General features: G+C 56.7%; 1 protein-coding gene across 3 annotated transcripts; it reads right to left on the reverse strand.

Moving 5' to 3' along the window:
- Positions 1-102: 102 nt before the first annotated feature.
- Positions 103-19,455, reverse strand: Mybpc2 (myosin binding protein C2). Of its 3 annotated transcripts, XM_042700127.1 has the most exons (28): positions 19,327-19,455; positions 17,721-17,798; positions 17,206-17,292; positions 16,625-16,773; positions 16,308-16,425; positions 15,365-15,413; positions 15,182-15,241; positions 14,305-14,501; positions 13,972-14,104; positions 13,209-13,333; positions 13,019-13,124; positions 10,961-11,133; positions 10,551-10,716; positions 9,821-9,927; positions 9,487-9,516; positions 9,114-9,253; positions 6,561-6,720; positions 6,372-6,476; positions 5,512-5,700; positions 4,869-5,003; positions 3,975-4,142; positions 3,796-3,884; positions 3,443-3,638; positions 2,594-2,733; positions 1,800-1,959; positions 1,526-1,662; positions 622-808; positions 103-240 (listed from the first exon to the last, which is right to left on the reverse strand). In XM_042700127.1, the coding sequence occupies exons 1-28, from the start codon at positions 19,343-19,345 to the stop codon at positions 230-232; spliced, it is 3,414 nt and encodes a 1,137-aa protein (XP_042556061.1). In that variant the 5' UTR covers positions 19,346-19,455; the 3' UTR covers positions 103-229. The 3 variants fall into 3 exon arrangements, 2 of the variants coding, with proteins under 2 accessions (XP_042556061.1, XP_042556062.1); XR_006150766.1 differs by lacking the exon at positions 1,526-1,662; XM_042700128.1 differs by lacking the exons at positions 103-240; positions 622-808; positions 1,526-1,662; positions 1,800-1,959 and having other exon boundaries at positions 2,599-2,733; positions 3,439-3,638.
- Between the last annotated feature and the right edge of the window lie 381 nt (positions 19,456-19,836).

A 19,836-nucleotide genomic window follows, 5' to 3' on the forward strand; every position in this document is an offset into this window, starting at 1 on the left:
CTAAAGTTGCTCTTTGAATGTGGCGGCTCCATGACCCACCCCAGAGTGTGACCAGCCTCAGCTGGGAGGCAGGAGAGGCACAGACAGACACGACACACAAGGGACAGTAGATGCAACACTCTTGTTGAAGTTCATAACTCCAGAAATGAGACACCGCTCCCCACCACTCCCCAAGGGGTACAGGATTGAGGATGGGACTCAATTGTCTTGACGGCTGGGGGGCCTCGCATCACTGGGGCACTGTGGGGGAATGAGAAAAGAGGGGTAGGCGTGGGCCCAGGCACCTCCCACATCCCCAGCTGCTCCCTCCCTCCCCCCCATGCAGGTGACCAGAAGACTGGCCCACCCCATTCCAAAGCCTACCCCTCCTTTTTCTGTTGAAGTGGGCACCCAGTAACTTTCTCCAGGCCAGCCTCAAACCTTGATTCTCCCAATCTCTGCCCCACCCCCACCCCCAAGTAACTGGGATTACAGGCATGAGCCACTGCACCCAGCCTGTGCGGCCTTCTCCATAACACACACCACCTAGGTCTCCACCCGGCTGCCTAGTTCACTTCACTCAGCAGCACCTTGGGGAGGTTTCCAGAGTATTCTCCCCAGCGGGGACCAGGCCCTGCTCACCCCGGACATCCAGCCTGCACTCGGCTAGGGCCTCCCCCAGCTCATTGAAGGCGCGGCAGGAGTAGGTCCCAGCATCAAAGGGCGAGGGGCGGCGGATGTTCAGTGTCAGGATGCCCTGGTAGTTGGTGATCAGGAATTTGGGGTCCTCGTGAATCTCCATCTTGTTCTTCATCCACACCACTTTCGGCTGGGGAGGGAGCCAAAGAGAAGGAAGATATCAGGGGGTGCCTGGAACAGTGGAAACATAGTGTGGTTTGGGGGGCTGCTCCTCTTAGCTGGGTGTCCAGGATCAGTCACATCCACTTGCTGACCCTCAGGCTGTTTTTTTATAAAAGCAAGCCACGGGCCCCTGGCACACACCTGTAATCCCAGCTGCCCAGGAGCTGAACTATGAGGAGCACAGTTCAGAGCTAACCTGAACAGGAAACTCCATGAGAATCGTCTTCCATTAACCAGAACAAGGCTGGGAGTTAAGCGGGAGCTCAAGTGGTAGAGCGTCAGCTTTGAGCAAAACAGCTACAGAGAGTTCAAGGATCTGAGTTCAAGCCCCAGGAACAAACACACACACACACACACACACACACACACACAGAACTTGGTTGGGCCAGGTGCCAGTGGCTCACACCTGTCATCCGAGCTATTTGGGAGGCTGAGATCTGAGGATCACGGTTCAAAGCCAACCCGGGCAGGAAACTCCATGAGACTATCTCCAATGAACCATCAGAAAACCAGAAGTGGCGCTGTGGCTCAAGTGGTAGAGCACTCAACTTGAGCTGAAGAGCTCAGGGACAGCGCCCAGACCCCGAGTTCAAGCCCCACAACCAACCAAAAAGAGAGAAAACTTGGGGAAGAAAGGAGAGCTGGTGGGGTGCTTGGGGCGCCGCCGCCCCACCCCGGCCGGCACCTTGGGGTTGCCTCTGATAGCACAGTTGAGAGCAGCAGCGTAGCCCGCCACGACCACCCGGTCCATGAGAGGTGTTAGGAACTTGGGCGGCGTCCGGAAGTCATGCTCTTTGTACTCTACTGGTTTGAGGCTGATTCCTGGGGAGGAAGACACCTGTAAGGTGACCCCTGTCCCCCTCAAACCTCAGTCCCCAACTTGGAGTCCCAGTAGAGGGTAGGGTGGGAGTCCAGGCGCTCCCACCCCCCACCCCCACCCAGGGAAGGGAGAACTGCACCTGTCTTGAGGATGCGGGCGGTGTTCTTGGAGACCCCAGGGGAGTCGCTGAGCCCACAGATGTTCTCACTGAACACGCGGAAGTAGTACTCATTGCCCACAATGAGGTCAGACACGGTGCAGCTGGTGTGGCGGTTGTGTTCATACACATTGAACCACTCCTGGCATGGGGACACAAGGGACCAAGGCAGACAGGGAAGAGGGAGACACAAGTGAACAGAGACACAGAAGGGGCGGTGGGGGGAGGGGCAAAGTGCACCTCAGTGTTGAGAAGCCTCTCAGCACCATCTACAAACGCCACAAGGAAGCCAATGGATGGACAAGCCAGATTACCCCACCCCCACCCCATACAATGGATACTATCCAGCCTGGAAAACAATGCAGCCCTGAATGACATGATCAGGGGACCAGGATCTGAAGCCAGCCTGGGTGGAGGTGGGGAGCTGACCAGGGCTAGGAAAAGTGTCACACGCCTGTCAACCCAGCAATGTGGGAAAAGAAAGGAGGATCCAAGTCCAAGCTGAGGACCAAGGATGAAGTGAGACCCTATCTGAAAAGATAACCAACCAATATGGGCTGCTGGAGCCACTCAAGGGGTAGAGCAGGCCTAGCAAGTATGAAGCCCTGCGTTCAACCCCCAGTATGGCCACAATAATCAATGGAACACGGTGACGTGTTCCTTTAATGAGTAGAGAAATGCATCCTACATGGCAGCTCAGCCCAGCCAGGGTCTCTCCCCTGCCCCTTGCCCCCTCTCCCCTCCCCATGCTTCCTCAGCCCTCCCCCTCCTCTCACCATGGTCTTCTTGTCGGCTTTCTGCACGAAATAGCCGGTGATCTCGCTGTTGCCGTTGTCTTTGGGGGGCTGCCACTCCACCAGTGCGTTAGTGCCCCACACCTCCTTCACCATCACGTTCTCGGCGGGCCCTGCCTTTTCTGGAAGCAGAGCAGAGCCCAGGTGTCCGATGGCTACTACTCGTCTCCTCTTCCAGCCCATCCTTCCCTTCCTTGTGGATTCTGCCTTCGTCCCTCTTTTTATTTTTAAAGTTAGTTAAAATTGTTTTGGGTGCTAGACACTCTGTTGAAAATGAGCTAGACACATTGTGGGTGGGGATGGGAGAGAGCAAGGGAAGGGGTGACATTGTCCCAACAGAAGTGTACTCTTTACCTGACTATGTATCTCCTGTGGATCTCCTTTATAATAACAATTGGAAACTTTTTTGAAAAAAATTTGTGTTGGGGGATCCTGGGGATGTGAACTTAGGGCTTCATACTTCCTAGACACTCGGCCATTCAAGCCACGCCCAGTCCGGTGAGTCTCCGCTGGAGCCACGCCCTTGGTCACGCCCACTCGAGCCACGCCCACCCTGGCTACCCGTGCCTGAGTGGAGTCTACTCTAGTCCAGGGCCTTATAAGCCACGCCCCGTGACCACGCCCAGTCAAGCACACGCCCTTGCGGGAGGATCCATCGCTGCAGTCACGCCCACTCTTCCCACGTGCGTGGGAATCCAGGGCCTAGATTCTCCATCTGGGCTCCTACCTCTCCTCTCCACCCGTCCCCCTCTTGCGCCCCCTACCCCCGGCCTTCCTCTCCCCTCCCCTCGTCCTTCCCCCACCCTTCTCCGACCCCCGCCACCCACCCACCCACGACCCGGATGCGGATGGTGGCCGTGTCCTTCATGTTCTCGATCTGCACACTGAGCTCGTACTCCCCGGAGTCGGAGCGCTCGGCCTGGCGCACGAAGAACACGGTGTCCAGGTCGCTGGTGCGCACGTGCACGCGCGCTGGGTCCACCGGCGCCCCGCCCTTGGTCCACACCACCTGAGGCCGGGGCTTGCCCTGTGGGGCAGGCTGGGGTCAGCACGGGCACGGGGGGCTGGGGGGGGAGCCCCTGCTCGGCCCCGCCCCACCCCTGCCCCGCCCTGTGGGCACCTGGAACAAGGTGACAAGGTTGAGCGCCCGGCCCCGCCCAGGCCCGGCCCCGCCCCGCGGGCACCTGGAACGGGATGACGAGGTTGAGCGCCTCGCCGACTTTGCGGACGTAGGTCTGGCGCAGGTGGCGCGGGAGGCGGATCTTGGGCTGCTCTGAGGGCGCAGACAGGGCGGGGGTTCAGTCGGGGGCCGGGCCCCCGAGGGTCCCCTAGGATGTGGGCGCGGGCGTGGGGAGAGGCTCACCCACGATCTCCCGGATGGTGACCGGCTGGAGCAGGGTGGCCGGCAGGCTGCGCCCCGCGATGTTGACGCCGACCACGCGGAAGAGGATCCGCGCCCCGGTGGGGAGATCCTTGACGGTGAAGCCGCACCGCTCCACCGGCTCCTTGTTTGCAGAGACCCAGTCCTCGGCTGGACAGAGGGGCGGGGACCTTAGGACCCCGCGCCCACCCCACCCCACCCTCAGCTCCGGGTGCCCTTCGGGGACCTGGGCACTGCCCAGATGTAATACCCGGCCCGCAGGGTGCAGAGGCCGCTTAGGGCGGTGAGGCTATGCGGGAGGCAGGAGCCGGAGGATGTACTGGTGGAGGCCAGCCCAGGCAAGGCGAGTGAGACCTTACTTCAAACCCAGAGTACAAACAAAAGAGCTGGGGGCATGGTTTGCGTGGGGAAACACTTGCCTAGGAGAGAGGCCTTGAGTTCAAAACCCCATACAGAGAGAGAGACAGAGAGACAGAGATAGAGTGAGGAAGAGGAAGAGAAAGGAAGGAGGAAGGAAGGAAGGAGGGAAGGAGGGAGGGAGGGACTGATGGAGGGAGAGAGGAAGACTGAGTAGGTGGTTGGCTAGGGTGGGTGTGTGGATGGATGGAAGGCAGGCAGAAGATAGAAGTAGAAGATAAATGGAGGGAAGGATAGACAGAGGAATGGAAGGCCATTGCTGTGTGGAGGAAGGACATGGGGAGAGGGGAGGGAGGGAAATGGGACCCATGATCATTAAGGTCTGGCTTGGCCCCCTGACCCTCAGCCTGCCTGCATGGTGACCTGACAATGCCTGCCCCACGGCGGGCCCCAGTGCCTGCAGGACCCCTCACTCAGTTCCCTGGTCGAGGACCCCTGGGGCCAGGAGGGAGCACTCACAGCCTTCCAGGCAGTACTCCACCAAGTAGCCGTCAATGCCACCTGCCCCGATCCTGTCTGGGGGCCTCCACTTGAGGGTAGTGGTGGTGTCTGTCACATCCTCCACCGTCAGGTGTAAGGGTTCACTTGTGGGGGCTGTAGGGACCCAGGGAAAAAGGGGATCAGGGTCAGGGGTCAGCAGGCATCAGAAGTGGATTTTCCAGACAGGGAAGGGGCTACTGTGATGGTGGTCAGCAGCCATCTAGAGTGGTGACGCATGCCTGTAATACCAGCAATCAGGAGACTGGGGCAGGAGCATGGAGTTTGAGGTCATCCTGGACCACCCAGTGAGATGCTGTCTCAAAGACTCTCCAAGCAAGATAGTCTCGAAGGTCAGGGGGGAGGAGTGAGGCTGCAGGTTGGAGGGCAGCCAGGCAGTCAGGTGTCAGAGCAGAGGCCGGGACCAGGGAGGTCCATGGTTAGAGCGCTGGGTCGGGAGGACATGGGAGGTTGGGGTGAGGAGCTCCACGTGCTGGGTTGAGGGACAAGAGGGGTCAGAAGTCAGTACGGTCTGTGGGTCAAAGGCCAGGGCATAGGGTCCGAGGTCAATGGCAGGCAGTGCATGGGTCAGAGGTCAGCAGGGCATCCGGGGTGTCCTTGTTACCGATGGGCATGAAGGGCTTGGTGTTGAGGCTGGGCTGGGAGACGCCGATGGCGTTGACAGCGAACACCCGCATCTCGTAGAGAACACCCTCGATCATCTTGGTGGATTCGTAGGTCGTCTCTGTGAACACCTCGAAGTTCAGCTTCATCCAGCGCTGGGAGCCTTTCTTCTTCCGCTCCAGGAGGTACCCTGGGGGCATCCCGAGAGCAGCAATGGGGTCAGGGGGCAGCCAAGGGGGCTCAGTGCAGGTGCGACAGCCAGGGTCACATGAAAGGCTCACAGAGAGGCCCAGCGCCACCATCTGGCTTCCTCTTTGGGGGTCACAGAGCTGTAGGGGGGGGGTTGGGACTCGAGAGATCACAGGTGTCACATGCAGGGTCAGAGGCCACAGAAAAACCCAGACTGTGGACCAAAGTAAGATATGTTCCCAGGTCAGTCACTGGGGGCTAAAGAATGAGGGAAGCCAGACATGGTCGTGCACACCTGTAATCCCAACTACTCAAGAGGGAGAGGCAGAAAAAAAAAAAAAAAAAAAAAAGAGGGAGAGGCAGGAAGATCACAGTCCAAGGCTGGCCCTGAGGAAAAAGTGGGACACCCTCTTCAAAAGCAAACCAAAAGCAAAAGGGTTGAGGATGTGACTGAAGTGGTAGAGCCCTTGCCTAGCAAGCCCAAGGCCCTGAGTTCAAAGCCTCAGTGTCGCAAAAACTAAAAGAAATAATGGGAGAAACCAAAGGGATCAAGAAAGACCAAAGATGAGGTGGTAAGCCAGATCCCAGGATTGGCCGAAGAGGATGCTAAGGGCTCCTTGAGGGCAGGGGTCAAGGAGCAGAGTTCAGAGGTCACAAGGGGCTGGGCCTCACCAGTGACCGCCTGACCGCCATCATACTTGGGTGGCTCCCACACCAAGATAGCCCAGTCTTCTCCCACTGAGGTGACACGCACAGCCTCCGGAGGGTCGGGGACATCTGAGGGGAAGGGGGACAAGATCACCAGGTGGCCTCCCAAACACCTCAAGAAGCCACCTCTAGCCTCCTTGTGCCTCTTCTTACCCACAACCCGTAGGAAGATGGAGGCCACATCCTCGCCCGCGGGGTTGGTGACCTTGATGGTGTAGCGGCCCTCGTCTGCGCGCTCCGCGCTCTCGATCACAAAGCTGCTGCAGTCGGGGCGCTGCTCGATGCGTGTCCTGCCCTCAGTGGCAGAGAACACCTGCGCAGAGCACCAGGGTGCCTTGCTGGATGCGCCCCAGCCCCCCCGCCCAAAGACCTCCCTGGCTCCCCCATTACTGCCCATTCTGGACGCCCCCACTGCCCCCCTCAACCCACACATGCCCCCTACCCATCATGAAGATGCCACACTGAGTGGTCCCAGAACCCCAAGAACTGGCTCCTGGACACCAGGCTCTCACAAATTTGTGGGATCATGCCCAAGTCACCTTTCCAGGATGCCACCTTGGATGCTACCAGGTGGAGGGACCAACACCCCCAAATATCCCCATAGCTCCTCCTGCTCGCTTCCTCTCTCCCTCCTTCCTTCCCTCCCTTCCTTCCTTGAGATTGAACTTAGAATTGCACAGGCTAAGCAAATGTTCTACCACTTGAGGCACTCCCCAGCCCTTTCATTTTTACCTTTATCTTTCAGAAAAGGTCTCCTAAATTTGCTCTGATCAGCCTTGAAGCATAATTCTCCTACCTCCACCTGGGAGGAGCTAGGACTATAGGTATGAACCGCCAGGCTGGGCCCTTAATCTCACTCTTTACCTAAGCCCCAACCATTCTGCCTGGCTAGTGCCTTCCCTGCCTCTCCCCAAGAGGCAGGGCTGGGTCTGATGGAGAATTGCAAACAAGGCAGAGCCTGCACACAGCTTCCAGAGCAAAGGAGGGAATAAAGGCCAAATCACAGCATGAATGGGCAACTAGAATGGAGAATGACCAAATGGACAAATGGGAGTCTGGAGCACAGCTATGATTTGGAGAGGTGGCCCCAGAGGCTCATGTCTTAAAGACTGGTCCCCAGCTCTTAGTGCTGCTGGAAAGGTATGGAGCCTAGCAGAAGGAGATCTGATCACTGGGGACGTGGTCTTGAAAGGATATGAGGGCACCAGCTGGCCCCTTCCTGACTCTCCCCTTGCTTCCTGAACATCATGGGGGCAGCACCTGGCTCCAACCTGTGCTCCCACCATGATGCTCTGCCTGCCACAGGCCCAAAGTGAATGGGGAAGGAAAGGAGAGAACCACAGACTGAAACATAAGCCAAAATAAACCTTTTGTCTGATGAAGATGATTTATGTCAGACATGTGTCTCAATGATGGACTAACACAAGCACAGAGGGAGCCTGGTACTGGTTGCTCAAACCTGTAATCCTAGCTACTCAGGAGGCTGAGATCTGAGGATCATGGTTCAAAGCCAACCCGGACAGGAAAATCCGTGAGACTCTTATCTCCAATAAACCACTAGAAAACCAGAAGTGGCGCTATGGCTCAAGTGGTAGAGCTCTCGCCTTGAGCTGAAGAGCTGAGAGACAGTGCCCAAGCCCAGAGTTCAAGCCCCATGACCTGCCAAAGGAAAAAAAAAAAAAAAAAGCACAGAGGGATGGAAACTGGAAGTGGCCTGGGGACTAGGACACAAAATAAAAATAGTTTGTGGGTAGGTGGATGATGGGTAGATGGACAGATGACTGGATGGATAGACAGATGACTGGATGGATGATGATGGATGACTGAATGGATGATGGATGAGTGGATGGATGGATGGACAGATGACTGAATGGATGATGGATGAGTGGATGGATGGATGGATGGGTGGACAGATGACTGGATGGATGATGATGGATGACTGAATGGACGATGGATGAGTAGATGGATGGATGAGTGGATGGATGGGCAGATGACTGGATGGATGATGATGCATGACTGAATGGACGATAGATGAGTGGATGGATGGATGGATGGATGAGTGGATGGATGGACAGATGACTGAATGGATGATGATGGACAGATGACTGATGGATGATGATGATGGATGGGTAGATGGATAGAGGGATGAACAGATGACTGGGTGGATGATGAATGATGGTGGATGAGTAGGTGGATAAGTAGATGGTGAATGGATGATGGATGATGGATGGACAGATGACTAGCTGGATAGGGTGGTGGATGGATGGATGATAGATGGATGGATGGATGTAGACTCTACCATATGCCAGCCATACCCAGTGGTGGATGAGTAAATACCCGGCCTTAAAAACAACCCCGTGAAGAACAAATCTTGGGGCTGGGAAGGTGGCTCAGTGGTAGAGTGCTTGCCTTGCATGCATGAGGCCCTGGGTTCAATTCCTCAGCACCACATAAGCAAAAAGAAAAAAAGCTGGAAGTGGCGCTGTGGCTCAAGTGGTAGAGCGCTAGCCTTGAGCTGAAGAGCTGAGGGACAGCGCCCAGGCCCAGAGTTCAGGCCCCACGACCGGACCCCCCCCCAAAAAAAAAGAACAAGTCCTTACCCTAACTTTGTAGAGAATGAAACTGGGATTCAGACAAGGAAAGAAACTGGCTTGAAGTCACCCAGCAATACTGAAAGAGAGAGATGCTCAAGCCAGCCCAACCTACCTCATCTCCCTTCAGCCAGGTGGCGACGGGAGGGGGCTCCCCAGTGATGGACACATCCAGCCTCAACTTGTTCCCAGCCACGACAACAATAGAGTTATCTGAGGTCTTCCCTGAGCAGTCCAGGTGGATCTTTGGGGGTTCTGGAGGCACAAAAGAGGTCCTATGAGACTGAGGGGAAAGCAACTGGGATTCCTGCCATACCAAAGGGGTCCCCAAGAGGTGGAGGATTCCTTAAGGGGTGAGGTACTCAGGGAAATAGAGACCTAGGGCACAGACCCCAGCCTCCTCCCTTAGACTCAGGCCCTAGATCCCAGCCTCCCCCATCAGACCCAGGCCCCAAGCCCCAACCCAAGAAAGCTGCCCTCATGCTCACCTTGCTTGGGCACGTACTCCACCTTGATCTCTGCAAGGCCAAGAAGAGCACACCATTAGGGAAGCTCCAGCCCCCATCCACATTCAGGAGGCAGAGGCGGGGCCGGTGATGAGTGGCTGGTGGGAACTCTGGGATCTGTGCTGCCACACGGGGCCAGCCATGGCTCTGCCTGCTCCTCAGCCGTGCAATGCCCTCTCTGCCCATCTTCTCCACTTCTCCATGAACCCCACAGCCACCTGCCATTGCCTCCACTGAACTCTTGAGGACAGTGAGTCCCGGGGTAGGGACCTCCCAGGGCCCATGACCCCAGGGGAAGAGGCAGAGATTTGTTCACCCAGGAAGTTGAGCTTGGCCGAGAGTGACAGTGCATAGCCATCAGGTACGAACGTGTAGTCTCCCTCATCCTCAGGGCGGACGTCATCGATCACCAGCTTGTGGAACCTAGGAGTGCGGGAGTAGGACAATGGCCTGGAAAGCTCCACCCCCTTCCGTCTCCTTCTATACCTCCTGAGAAACGCCCTCCTTCCATGCAGTCTACACACATTTTTATTTGGGGCTTTGGCCTGTGCTCCAATCCCACTGGCTCTCTATATGCCATGGGGGTAAGTTACGTAACCTCTCTATGCCTCTGTGTCTTTACCGACAGGAGTAATAGGAACAATCTACCTCAGGGTTGTGGGGAAGCATCTAGAAAAATACCAGATGCATAGGAGGTGTGCTAGAGGCACTAGTTTATGCTCAGAATTTGTTGTTACTGATGTACAAATAAAGCTCCAGAGACCAGTACAATGTTGCACATCAATGATCCCAGCTGCTCTCCAGGCAGAGGCAGGGAGATCTCAAGTTCCAGCCTAGGCTGTCAGCAAGACCTTTGTCTTAAAAAACAAAAGGGCTTGGGTGTGGCTCAAGTAGTGAAGCACTTGCCTAGCAAACGTGAGGCCCTGGTTTCCATCTCCAGCACCCCCACAGTCCCTGCTCTTCTAAGGCAGACCCCTGGCTCCTCAGCCCCAGCTAACGATATGCATGCCATGCCACGTCCCCCACGCCCACAGCCTGCTCCGCACCTGCCCACATGGGAGATAGTGATCCTCTTGCTGGGCCGCACCTCCACACCGTTCTTGTACCACTTGCCTGTCACCTTCTCATCTGACACCTCACACTTGAACACAGCCTGTTCAGCGGCCTTCACAGTCAAATCGGCAATGTCCTGCAGGACTTCCAGCTGCTTCTCTGGACAGGGAGGGAAGGAGATGGGACCCTCATGACTCTGGTCAGGTGATCAGGGACACAGTGGGTACTGAGCCCTCCTACACCATTCTGGGCACTGAGTGAGGGGCGGGAGGCCCCGTCCAGGTGCACTATGGACTCTAAAGTTCAGACCAGAAGACAGGAAGGGAAGGGTCAAACCCCTGGGTGGAGCTTCGGGGCTTCGGACTTCTGGGAGCATGCGTGTACACCCCTCTCAGAGTCCTACCCTCCACGATGAGGTCAGCCTCACACTGGCCACCGTTGGTGATGACCTGGTACCGGCCCCCGTCCTCCTTGTCCACGTCAGAGTAGATAAGGATGTGGCGCTTGCCGTCCTTCTTGAAGCGATAGCGAGCCTTGTAGGAGTCCTCCCGCGTCAGCTCCACCCCGTCCTTCATCCTGGACACCCAGAAGGAGAGGATCAGCGCCCCGCTGGCTCAGCCTCCCAGGGGACCCAGGGCCCCTTGGAGCTCGTTCCGGGGATGGGATGCAAAAGTGTGGCGGAGGCATCTTGAAAGTTGGTGGTCACCACTTTGGAAAGCAGTCTGGAGGGTCCTTAGAAAGCTAAAGATTGACCTCCCTTACGACCCAGTCATACCACTTCTAGGCATCTACCCTGAACAACAGGAACCAATATATAAGGACACATGCACCTCCATGTTTATTGCAGCACTGTTCACAATAGCTAGGATATGGAAACAACCCAGATGCCCCACCACAGATGAATGGATCCAAAAATTGTGGTATCTATACACAATGGAATATTATGCAGCCATTAGAAATGACAAAATAATGGCATTTGCAGGGAAATGGATGGAGCTAGAAGGAATCATGTTGAGCGAGGTAAGCCAAGAGCAAAGAGACAAATGGTACATGGTCTCCCTGATAAGTGGATGCTAAATCCAAAATGTTAGGTGATATGACAAAATTAACAGGACTTAAGAAACAAAGAACTCCCGCTCATCTGGTCGAACCACTACTAAATATCCCCATGCTGCTGATCACATGTATGGTGTATATGTGTACACCGTTATATGTTATAGACCGTGATAGACAATTTGCTCCAGGAAACTTAGAATGAACTTGTGACTTTAAATGAGCATCATTATTCCACAATACTGTGAAATTTGGGAAATTATGTAATCATTTAATCACGATTAAAAAAAAAAAAAAGAACCTTGGGGAAGGTAGGGAGGGAAGGGATGGTAGGGGGAAAACAATGGAGGGGGTAACAATGCTCAATAGGAAGTGTACTCATTACCCTGTTCATGTAACTGTAACCCTCTGTATAGTATCTTTACAATAAAAAAATTTTTTAAAAATGTTGGTGGTCATCAGGCAGGAGGATGTCAGGGTGTGCTCTCCCCCACATGGGATACCCCTGCATCCCATCTCACCCATGCAGTCTCATCATCCAATTGTCAACCTCCTCTGGAAGCCCTCCCTAGCCTCCTCAACCCTCCGGTGAGAAGCCCTGGCTCCAGTCAGACGCTTGTCAAAATAGGACTTTGCTATTCTCCTGGTGATGTCCCGGCTAACATCTCTCCTCCATACCACCACCAGTTCTCCAGATTACTAATGCCATAAAGGCAGGCTCTGGGTTGCTGCTTGTCTTGCTTCTCCCTAGCACACTTCTGAGATGCAGAAGAGGACAGCCACACAACAGGGATCCATAAAGATGTGTTGGACAGAGGATGAGTAAAAGATTGGACAAGTGGGTAGATAATAGATGGATGGATGAGGATGGATGTGTGGTGGATGGGTGGGTAAAAGACTAGATGAAGGGATAGGAATTGGATGAATGGGAATGGGAAGATGAATGAATGAATGATGGATGATGGGGGATGGATGATGGGTGGATGGATGAGGGATGGATAGATGGATGATGAATGGATGATGGATGATGGGGATGGATGATGCATGATGGGGGATTGGATGATGAATGATGGATGATGAATGGGTGATAGATGCTAATTGATGGGGGATGGATGATGAATGATGGGGGATGGATGGATGATGGACAATGGATGATGGGGAATGGATGGGTGGTGGATGGGTGATGGATGATAATTGATAGGGGATGGATGGGGGATGGATGATGGGGGATGGGTGGATGACAGATGGGGGATGGATTATGGACAATGGATGATGGACGGGGGATGGAAGAAAGGTAGAAGGATGATGACTGGATTGGGGTGATGGCTGGATGACTGGATCTCCAGAGAGGTCCCAGGTCAGAAAGGTCAGCCAGCCACAGAGAAGGTTGGAACTGAGGAGCACTCACCACATGACCTGGGCTCCCTCTTCTGACACCTCCACTGCCATCTCTACGCGGTCACCCACAAACACCTGCTGGTCCTCCAGGGGTGTGACGATCAGGATCGGAGGCTCTGCATGGGATGGGGGACAGGAGGTCAGCAGGGCAGGGACCCCCACCCTGTGGGGGTTGTGCTCTGGCAGAAGCCGGGGCTCACCTTTGACGAAGAGCTCGGTGAAGCACTTCTCATCCTTCACGGCCGCCTCATACGCAGCGTCGTCGGCCAGTGTGCACTTATTGATGGTGAGGATCCGCTTCTTGCCCACGTTCTCAAACACGTACCTGCAGCAGGGCGGGGCGGGCAGAGTGGCCGTGTCAGTCCCACTCAGAACCCAGCCTGGGCCAGGACCCATCTTCTCCCACCTTATCCCCCTAGTCAACAGCCTGGGAGAGAACAAAAGGCCCAACTTCTCCTCCTCCTGTCTGGCTGCCTCCCTCCCTTCCTCCCTCCCTCTCCCCTCCTAGAGTTAAAGCCTCTTGCATGCTAGGCAGGTTCTTTGCCACATAAACCACAGCCCTTATGTTTGTATTTTGCTCTTGAGACAAGGTTTCATGAACTATGCCTGGGGTGGCCTGGGCCAGGAGGATCTCCTGCCTTGACATCTCTCTCCACAGCTAGGATTACTGAGCTGCACTACCACACTGGTCCTTGGACTCCCAACCGCTTCCTGTCAGCTGGGACAGAGATAACACCAGGAACACACACACACACACACACACACACACACACACACACACACACACAGAGAGACATCCATTATAGAATATACAACCAAGGAGGAAAAAAATTAAACCTATCTTGAGTTGGAGGGCATGGTGGTTCACACCTGTAGTCCCAGCTAGAGGGGAGGCTATAGTAGAAGGATGGAGACCTGGGGGGGGGGGGGATGGGTGAGTCCCTCGATCCCCCCGACTCGTACTTGCTGCTTGGCTTGATCTCCTGGCCGTTCTTGTACCACTTGAGGGGAAGATCGGGGTCGCTGATCTCTACCACCAACTTGATCTTGTTACCCCTGTCCACTTGGTAAGCGGGGTCTAGCTTCACTGTGAAGGCTGGAGCAGGAGGTGGTGAGAAGGAGTGGTGAGAAGGAGGAGGAAGAGAAGGAGGAGGAGGAGGAAGAGGCCCCTCCCTGACCTGGCCACCCCCCCCCCCCACACACACACCAGGGTCTCCCAGCTCAGGGCACGGGACTGACCCAGGGACCAACAGACCCTGGGGTGTCACAAGCCCCCGCCCCCAGGCCTGCACTGACCTGAGCTCTTTTTGACCTCGACCTTGGCCTTCTTGAGGCGCTTGAGCATGCCCCGGAGGTCGGTGATGCCGTACTGGAAAGCAATCTTCTCATACTCGCTCTTCTTCTTCGCTCCCTTCAGGAGCTCCCAGATCTCGGGGGGGATCCCCAAGTCATCTTCATCTTTCTTTTTCTTCTTCTCCTCTTCCACTACCTCCCTGGGGATCCCCACAAAGGAGGACACGAGGTTCTCACTTGTTGTGACCCTCTCCCACCCCATGTCACCTGCCTGCTCAGAGGCCTTATTGTATCCCACCTGGACCACTGGTCCTGGCCTCCTCCTGGCCCTCCTGCTTTCCAGCCTTCTCCTTTCAGGTGTATCCCCCTTCGAGCCCCCCAAAGGATATCAGAAGCCAGCAGACACTACCCCTTCCCTCCCGATGTCCACAGGAAGGTGATCCACTCCTCACCCCAGCAATCCACACCTTCCTGTCCTCTATTCTCTGGCCTCTGCCCAGCACCCTAGGCCTTTGTGCCTCCTTCAACTTTCCCTTCCACCCCACACCTAGCACCCAAGTCCTCTTCTCTGCTGGACGTTGCTTGACCCTCAAGGCTATGACTGGGGAGGTGGATGGGTGGGTAGCAGGCTGGGGGAGTGGGTGGACAGATGTTTGGGTGGGTAGACGTGTGCATGGACCAGAGTTGAGGCCACAGGACAGGGGGTGACCTGATGGGCAGATGGCTGATTGCTGGGTGGATGGGTGGGTGGACCAGTGGCTGGCTGGGTTGCTGGAGGGCCAGCAGAAGATCCTGGCATGATTTTGGAGATTCTGGACCAGCAGGGTTCTCCCCTCACCCGTGCCCCTGCCCCCTCTTCTTTGGGTCTCTCAAGGTTCACCTCTTCTTCAAGAGCCCGCTGAAGTCCAACTCCCCTGCATCTTCTGACTTTTCTTCACCCCTGTGAAGAAAAGGGCATGTGAGCCGCACCCACACCCACCTGGGGGACCACACCCCTGCCTCCCTAAACCCTCCGTCTGCCCAGATCCTCATCTCCGAAGGCCTGCTCCCCAGGGCAACTCACGAGCGCTTGAAGCTTTCGAGGCTCTCACCAGTGGCGTCCTGTCGGGGTGCTGGGGGAGGCAGGACAGAGGGGGTGAGCTAGAGTGGGGGGTCGTCTAAGACCAACAGCGCCTCGCAGGCCCCTCTGGCAAGGTCTGGGGGCAGCAGTTTCTCCCCTAGGCCAGGGAACCCCCACACACACACTCTGCGTCATCCTCCATCATGTTCCTGGCTGACCTCACCCTCCATCCCCCACCCCCACCTGTTAGCACCCCCTACTGCCCAGGCCTGGGCCCCCTCATCCCGTGTCCTCCATGTTCAACGCCCACCCCCCCCCCACACACACACATAGCCTGGAGTACAGCTCCCCAGAATCTACATGGACTCAGAGGCCGCCTATCTTACCCAGGCCCTGAAAATCAGGGCTACCGCCTCTCCATCCTGTCCACACTACCCTCCACACCTGAGCTCCTTCATGCCCCGATTCCTTGTGGCATTATCTATTTTGGGGGTTTGAACTCAAGGCCTCGCTCTGGCTGGGCGGGCACTCTGGAGACCCATGCCCGGCCCTTTGACTTCAGCTTGATTTCAGAGAGGGTCTCGCTGAGTGACTTGGCCTCAGACTGTGATCCTCCTATCTCCACCTCCGAAAGTGGTTGGGATTCTAGATGTGCACCACCACGCCCAGCCCCAATTCTTTATTCTTCTTTCTCAAGCCTGGATTGCTCCGTTTTCGCAAGCGCACCCCAAGATTTTAAACATGTTTCACTCCCAAGCCTACACCTATTCCTACTCTTGGCCAGTAGGTAGACAGTCACCCGATTTTGTATCCCCTGAAGCCCAAGTCTAGGGTCTCCAAAGACTCGTGCACCTCATCTGCACACGCATGCCTTCCCCCTCCCGGCTGGCGCATCCGCTCCTCATCCCCGGGCCTAGACACCCCTTCCCGCCCCCCGCCAGCGCACCCTCCACGTCGATGTTGAAGCTGCAGCTGTCACACACGTCCTTGGCTTTGACCTCCAGGCGGTAGTCCCCGCGGTCCCCCAGGACCACCTTCTGAATGCGGAGCTCCACCGTGTACACCTGGAGGCGGCACCAGTGACGCCCAGCGTGGGGATACCCCACTCCGCCCCGACAAGCCTCACCCCGGTCCTACTGTGGCTCATCCCAGTCCTGGGTCCCCTGCTCTATATGATAGGCCCCGCCCCCTGGGGTACTCATGTCACCCACACTCCGCTGGCGCTATCCCCGCCACCACCCCGGCCGCTCCACCATGGCTCACATTGCTGGCCGAGTCCTCCGACTCCTTGAAGGAGAAGCGTGCCCCGCTCTTGCTGTTCAGCTCCTGCCACTTCCCCTTGACCCACTTGAACGTCGGCTTGCCCGGGAGCTCCTTGCTGTTCACCTTGGCTATGATCACTGCGTCCTTCCCTGGAGACAGGGGCCGGTCAGGAACCCCAAACTCTCCACAGGGGGAGTGAGGTTGGAAGATACAGTGTCCAGATCCAGGAGTCCAGATCCAGCCTCCTCCCTCAGACCCAAGGGTCCAGGCCCCAGCCTCCTCCCTCAGACCCAGGGACTAGACCCCAGCCTCCTCCCTCAGACCCAGGGGTCCAGGCCCCAGCCTCCTCCCTCAGACCCAAGGGCCAGACCCCAGCCTCCTCCTTCAGACCCAGGGGTCCAGACCAGCTGCTTCCCTCAGACCCAGGGGCCAGACCCCAGCCTCCTCCTTCAGATCCAGGGGTCCAGACCAGCTGCTTCCCTCAGACCCAGGGGTCCAGGCCCCAGCCTCCTCCCTCAGACCCAGAGGTCCAGGCCCCAGCCTCCTCCCTCAGACCCAGGGGTCCAGGCCCCAGCCCTCACCAGTCTCCACGGACACGGAGTCAGGCTTCTTCACGAAGATGCCTGTGGGCGCCTCGGCAGTGGGGGACTGGTCCTCAGGTGCAGCTTCTGCTCAGGGGGTGAGATGAGGTGTCGGGGGGGGGGGGGGGCTGGAGGGGTGGAGGGACAGCCTGGGGGTGGGGCTCAGAGCCAGTGAGGGCTCAGAAACCAAACATGGTGGGGGGTAAGGTGGCTTTTCCTGTCCTGGGAACGATGACAGGTCACCCAGGGCTCTGAGGGACCTTGGTCAGGCTCCCCCAGTTCTCTGAGCCTCGATTTCCCCCTCTGTGGTCCCTAGGGTGCTGGACAGCCTGTTGGGGAACGCGCCATTGGCTGGACAAGGTGACCAGGACAAGCCAAGAGGAGCAGGAGCCACGCCACACCAGGCAGCTCCACCTGGGGGCACTCGTGAGCTCAGGCAGGGCTGGGCAGGGGGGGAGTGAGGGGCAACCTCAGCACGGAGAGCAGGGGGAGCGATAGGGAGGGGGCCTTCTCACCTTTGGGGGACTCTGCGGGAGCCTCCTTAGGGGGGGTCTCCTTGGCGGCATCTTTGCCCTTAGGGGCCTTCTTGGCAGCTGTGATGTACAAGACATTCTCAGTTAAGCACTGGACCCCTCACACCCCGAGTTCCAGACCCCAGCCCTCTTCCCTTGGACCCAGGCTTCCAGGCCCCTAACCTGGATGTAATTTGATCTAATCCCCAGGCTGTGGATTGGCTTTCTGTCCCCCAGGGGCCACCACGCCCCCGGCTCCCAGGCCACGGTGCTGACCTTTGGGTTCTGGGGTATAATTAGCTCTTCCTCTGGCCTGGAAACTGGACACTGTGCTGAGCACAGCAGTCTCCCCCGCGGTCCTGGCCCCCAGCCCAGGGGGGCACATTGCAAGGGGCTTGTTCCCCCACCCCCAGCCTGGCTGGTCTGACACCAGAGGACCCCCCCCCTCCCCCGTCCTTGCCAGCTTTGGATCTTCTGTACACACCAACTCAGAGAAAACATAAGTCCCTCTGCATAGAAAGAAATGCCCCCACCCCAAACTCCACGCAAGGTTGATGGCTGGGCCAAGCCACTTATGCAGGTGGCAGCCCTGGGTCCCATCCTCAACACCAGAGGAAAAAGGGGCTCCAGCCACGCTACAGCTGCTACACTGGGGAGTCCCAGTTGTCACAGAAAGGGAGTTCTCCTAGGGAGGCTTTCCCTGTCCCCACAGTCTGGAACCCCTTCACCTTCTACACACAGACACCCTCATATCTTACAGAGGACACCTTCAATCTCTACTCAGTGAAGCTGCCCAAACCCCAACTTATAGGACATTGTCCCGTTCCTTCTCAGCGAAGGTGGCAACCCCGTCAAAAACAAACAAACAAATGGGGGAGACCCTACAGCCAGGAGCTTGTGGCTCACACCTGTAACCCTAGCTACTCAGGAGGCTGAGATCTGAGGACTGAGGTTCAAAGCCAGCTCAGGCAGGAAAGTCTGTGAGATTCTTATCTCCAATAAACTACTCAGGAAAAGAAAAAGTGGAGCTGTGGCTCAAAGTGGTAGAGCGCTAGCCTTAAGCCCAGGGACAAAGTTCAAGCCCCAGGAATGATCAAAATAAGGAGGGAGACCCCCCAATTCATGAAAAGAAGATCCTGATCTTCACCACAGAGGACCCTGGGCCCCCTGGTGAGAAAAGCTCTACCATCCAGACAGAAGGAAGCCTCCCCCTTATTTATGAGGGGGGTCTGAGCACTGTCCCTGAGATTTTTTTTCTTGCTCAAGGCTCGTGCTCTACCATTTGAACCACAGCTCCATTTCTTGTTTTTTTTTTTTTTGCTGGTTCATCGAAGATCAGAATCTTATGGACTTTTCTGCCTAGGTTGGCTTTGAACTGTGATCCATAAGAAAAAGCTCTCAGCACCAACCTAAGCAAATGCACACACACACACACACACACATATCCCACAAGAAAGAGGAGCCCCTCTTCACTGTTAGAAGCATTCTGTTGGTTCAAACGCAGAGAGAGGAGGCCAAACCCCCATTCAGAAAAGGGGCCCCCCATCCCCCTTAGAAAGCCAAAACCCCCATTCAGAAAAGGGGGCCCCCATCCCCCTTAGAAAGCCACCTGGTTTGGCCTCGGGCATGTCTGCCTGTGGACCTTCTTCAGCTCCTTGGAGCTCAGCTGCCGCCTCTGCTTGCCAGGCCCTGAGGAGGACAGGTGGGTGTCCAGGGGGAGCCCTTTAAGGAGCCTGGAGCTCCCAGGAGGCTCTGGGAGGCCGGTGGGGGGGTGGGCACCCCACATTCCTCTCGCATGCTCTAAAGGGTGAGAAATATCAGCTGGAGGACAGGACACCTGCCACCATGCCAGGTCCTGGGGGACAGGTTGGGCCCGGACACCTGGGGGAGCGGGGCAGGCCTGGCGGGGGGCCTGGGGTGCCCGGATCCTGCGGGGGGCGGGGGGTGGGTAATGGCACCCGGTTGGGCCAAGGGCTGCCATCCAGACGTTAGGAAAGGGGGCGGGGAGAGACAGGTCTGGAAAGCCATTCTTAGTATCTGCAAGTCAGGAATTTTCGGGAACCCGAGCCCCGGAGGGAGGGTCCGGTTTCCCAGCGTAGGCAGGACGGCCGCGGGGGCC

This window comes from Dipodomys spectabilis, unplaced genomic scaffold (genome assembly GCF_019054845.1).
Source record: "Dipodomys spectabilis isolate Male_0828 unplaced genomic scaffold, ASM1905484v1 ptg000266l, whole genome shotgun sequence".
Taxonomy (NCBI): domain Eukaryota; kingdom Metazoa; phylum Chordata; class Mammalia; order Rodentia; family Heteromyidae; genus Dipodomys; species Dipodomys spectabilis.

Coding starts and splice junctions, on each gene's coding strand:
- Mybpc2 (XM_042700127.1), bottom strand. Junction 5,701..6,371: donor TGGCGGTCAGGCGGTCACTG/GTGAGGCCCAGC, acceptor GGATGCCCCCAG/GGTACCTCCTGGAGCGGAAG. Junction 2,734..3,442: donor CATCCGCATCCGGGTCGTGG/GTGGGTGGGTGG, acceptor CTCTGCTTCCAG/AAAAGGCAGGGCCCGCCGAG.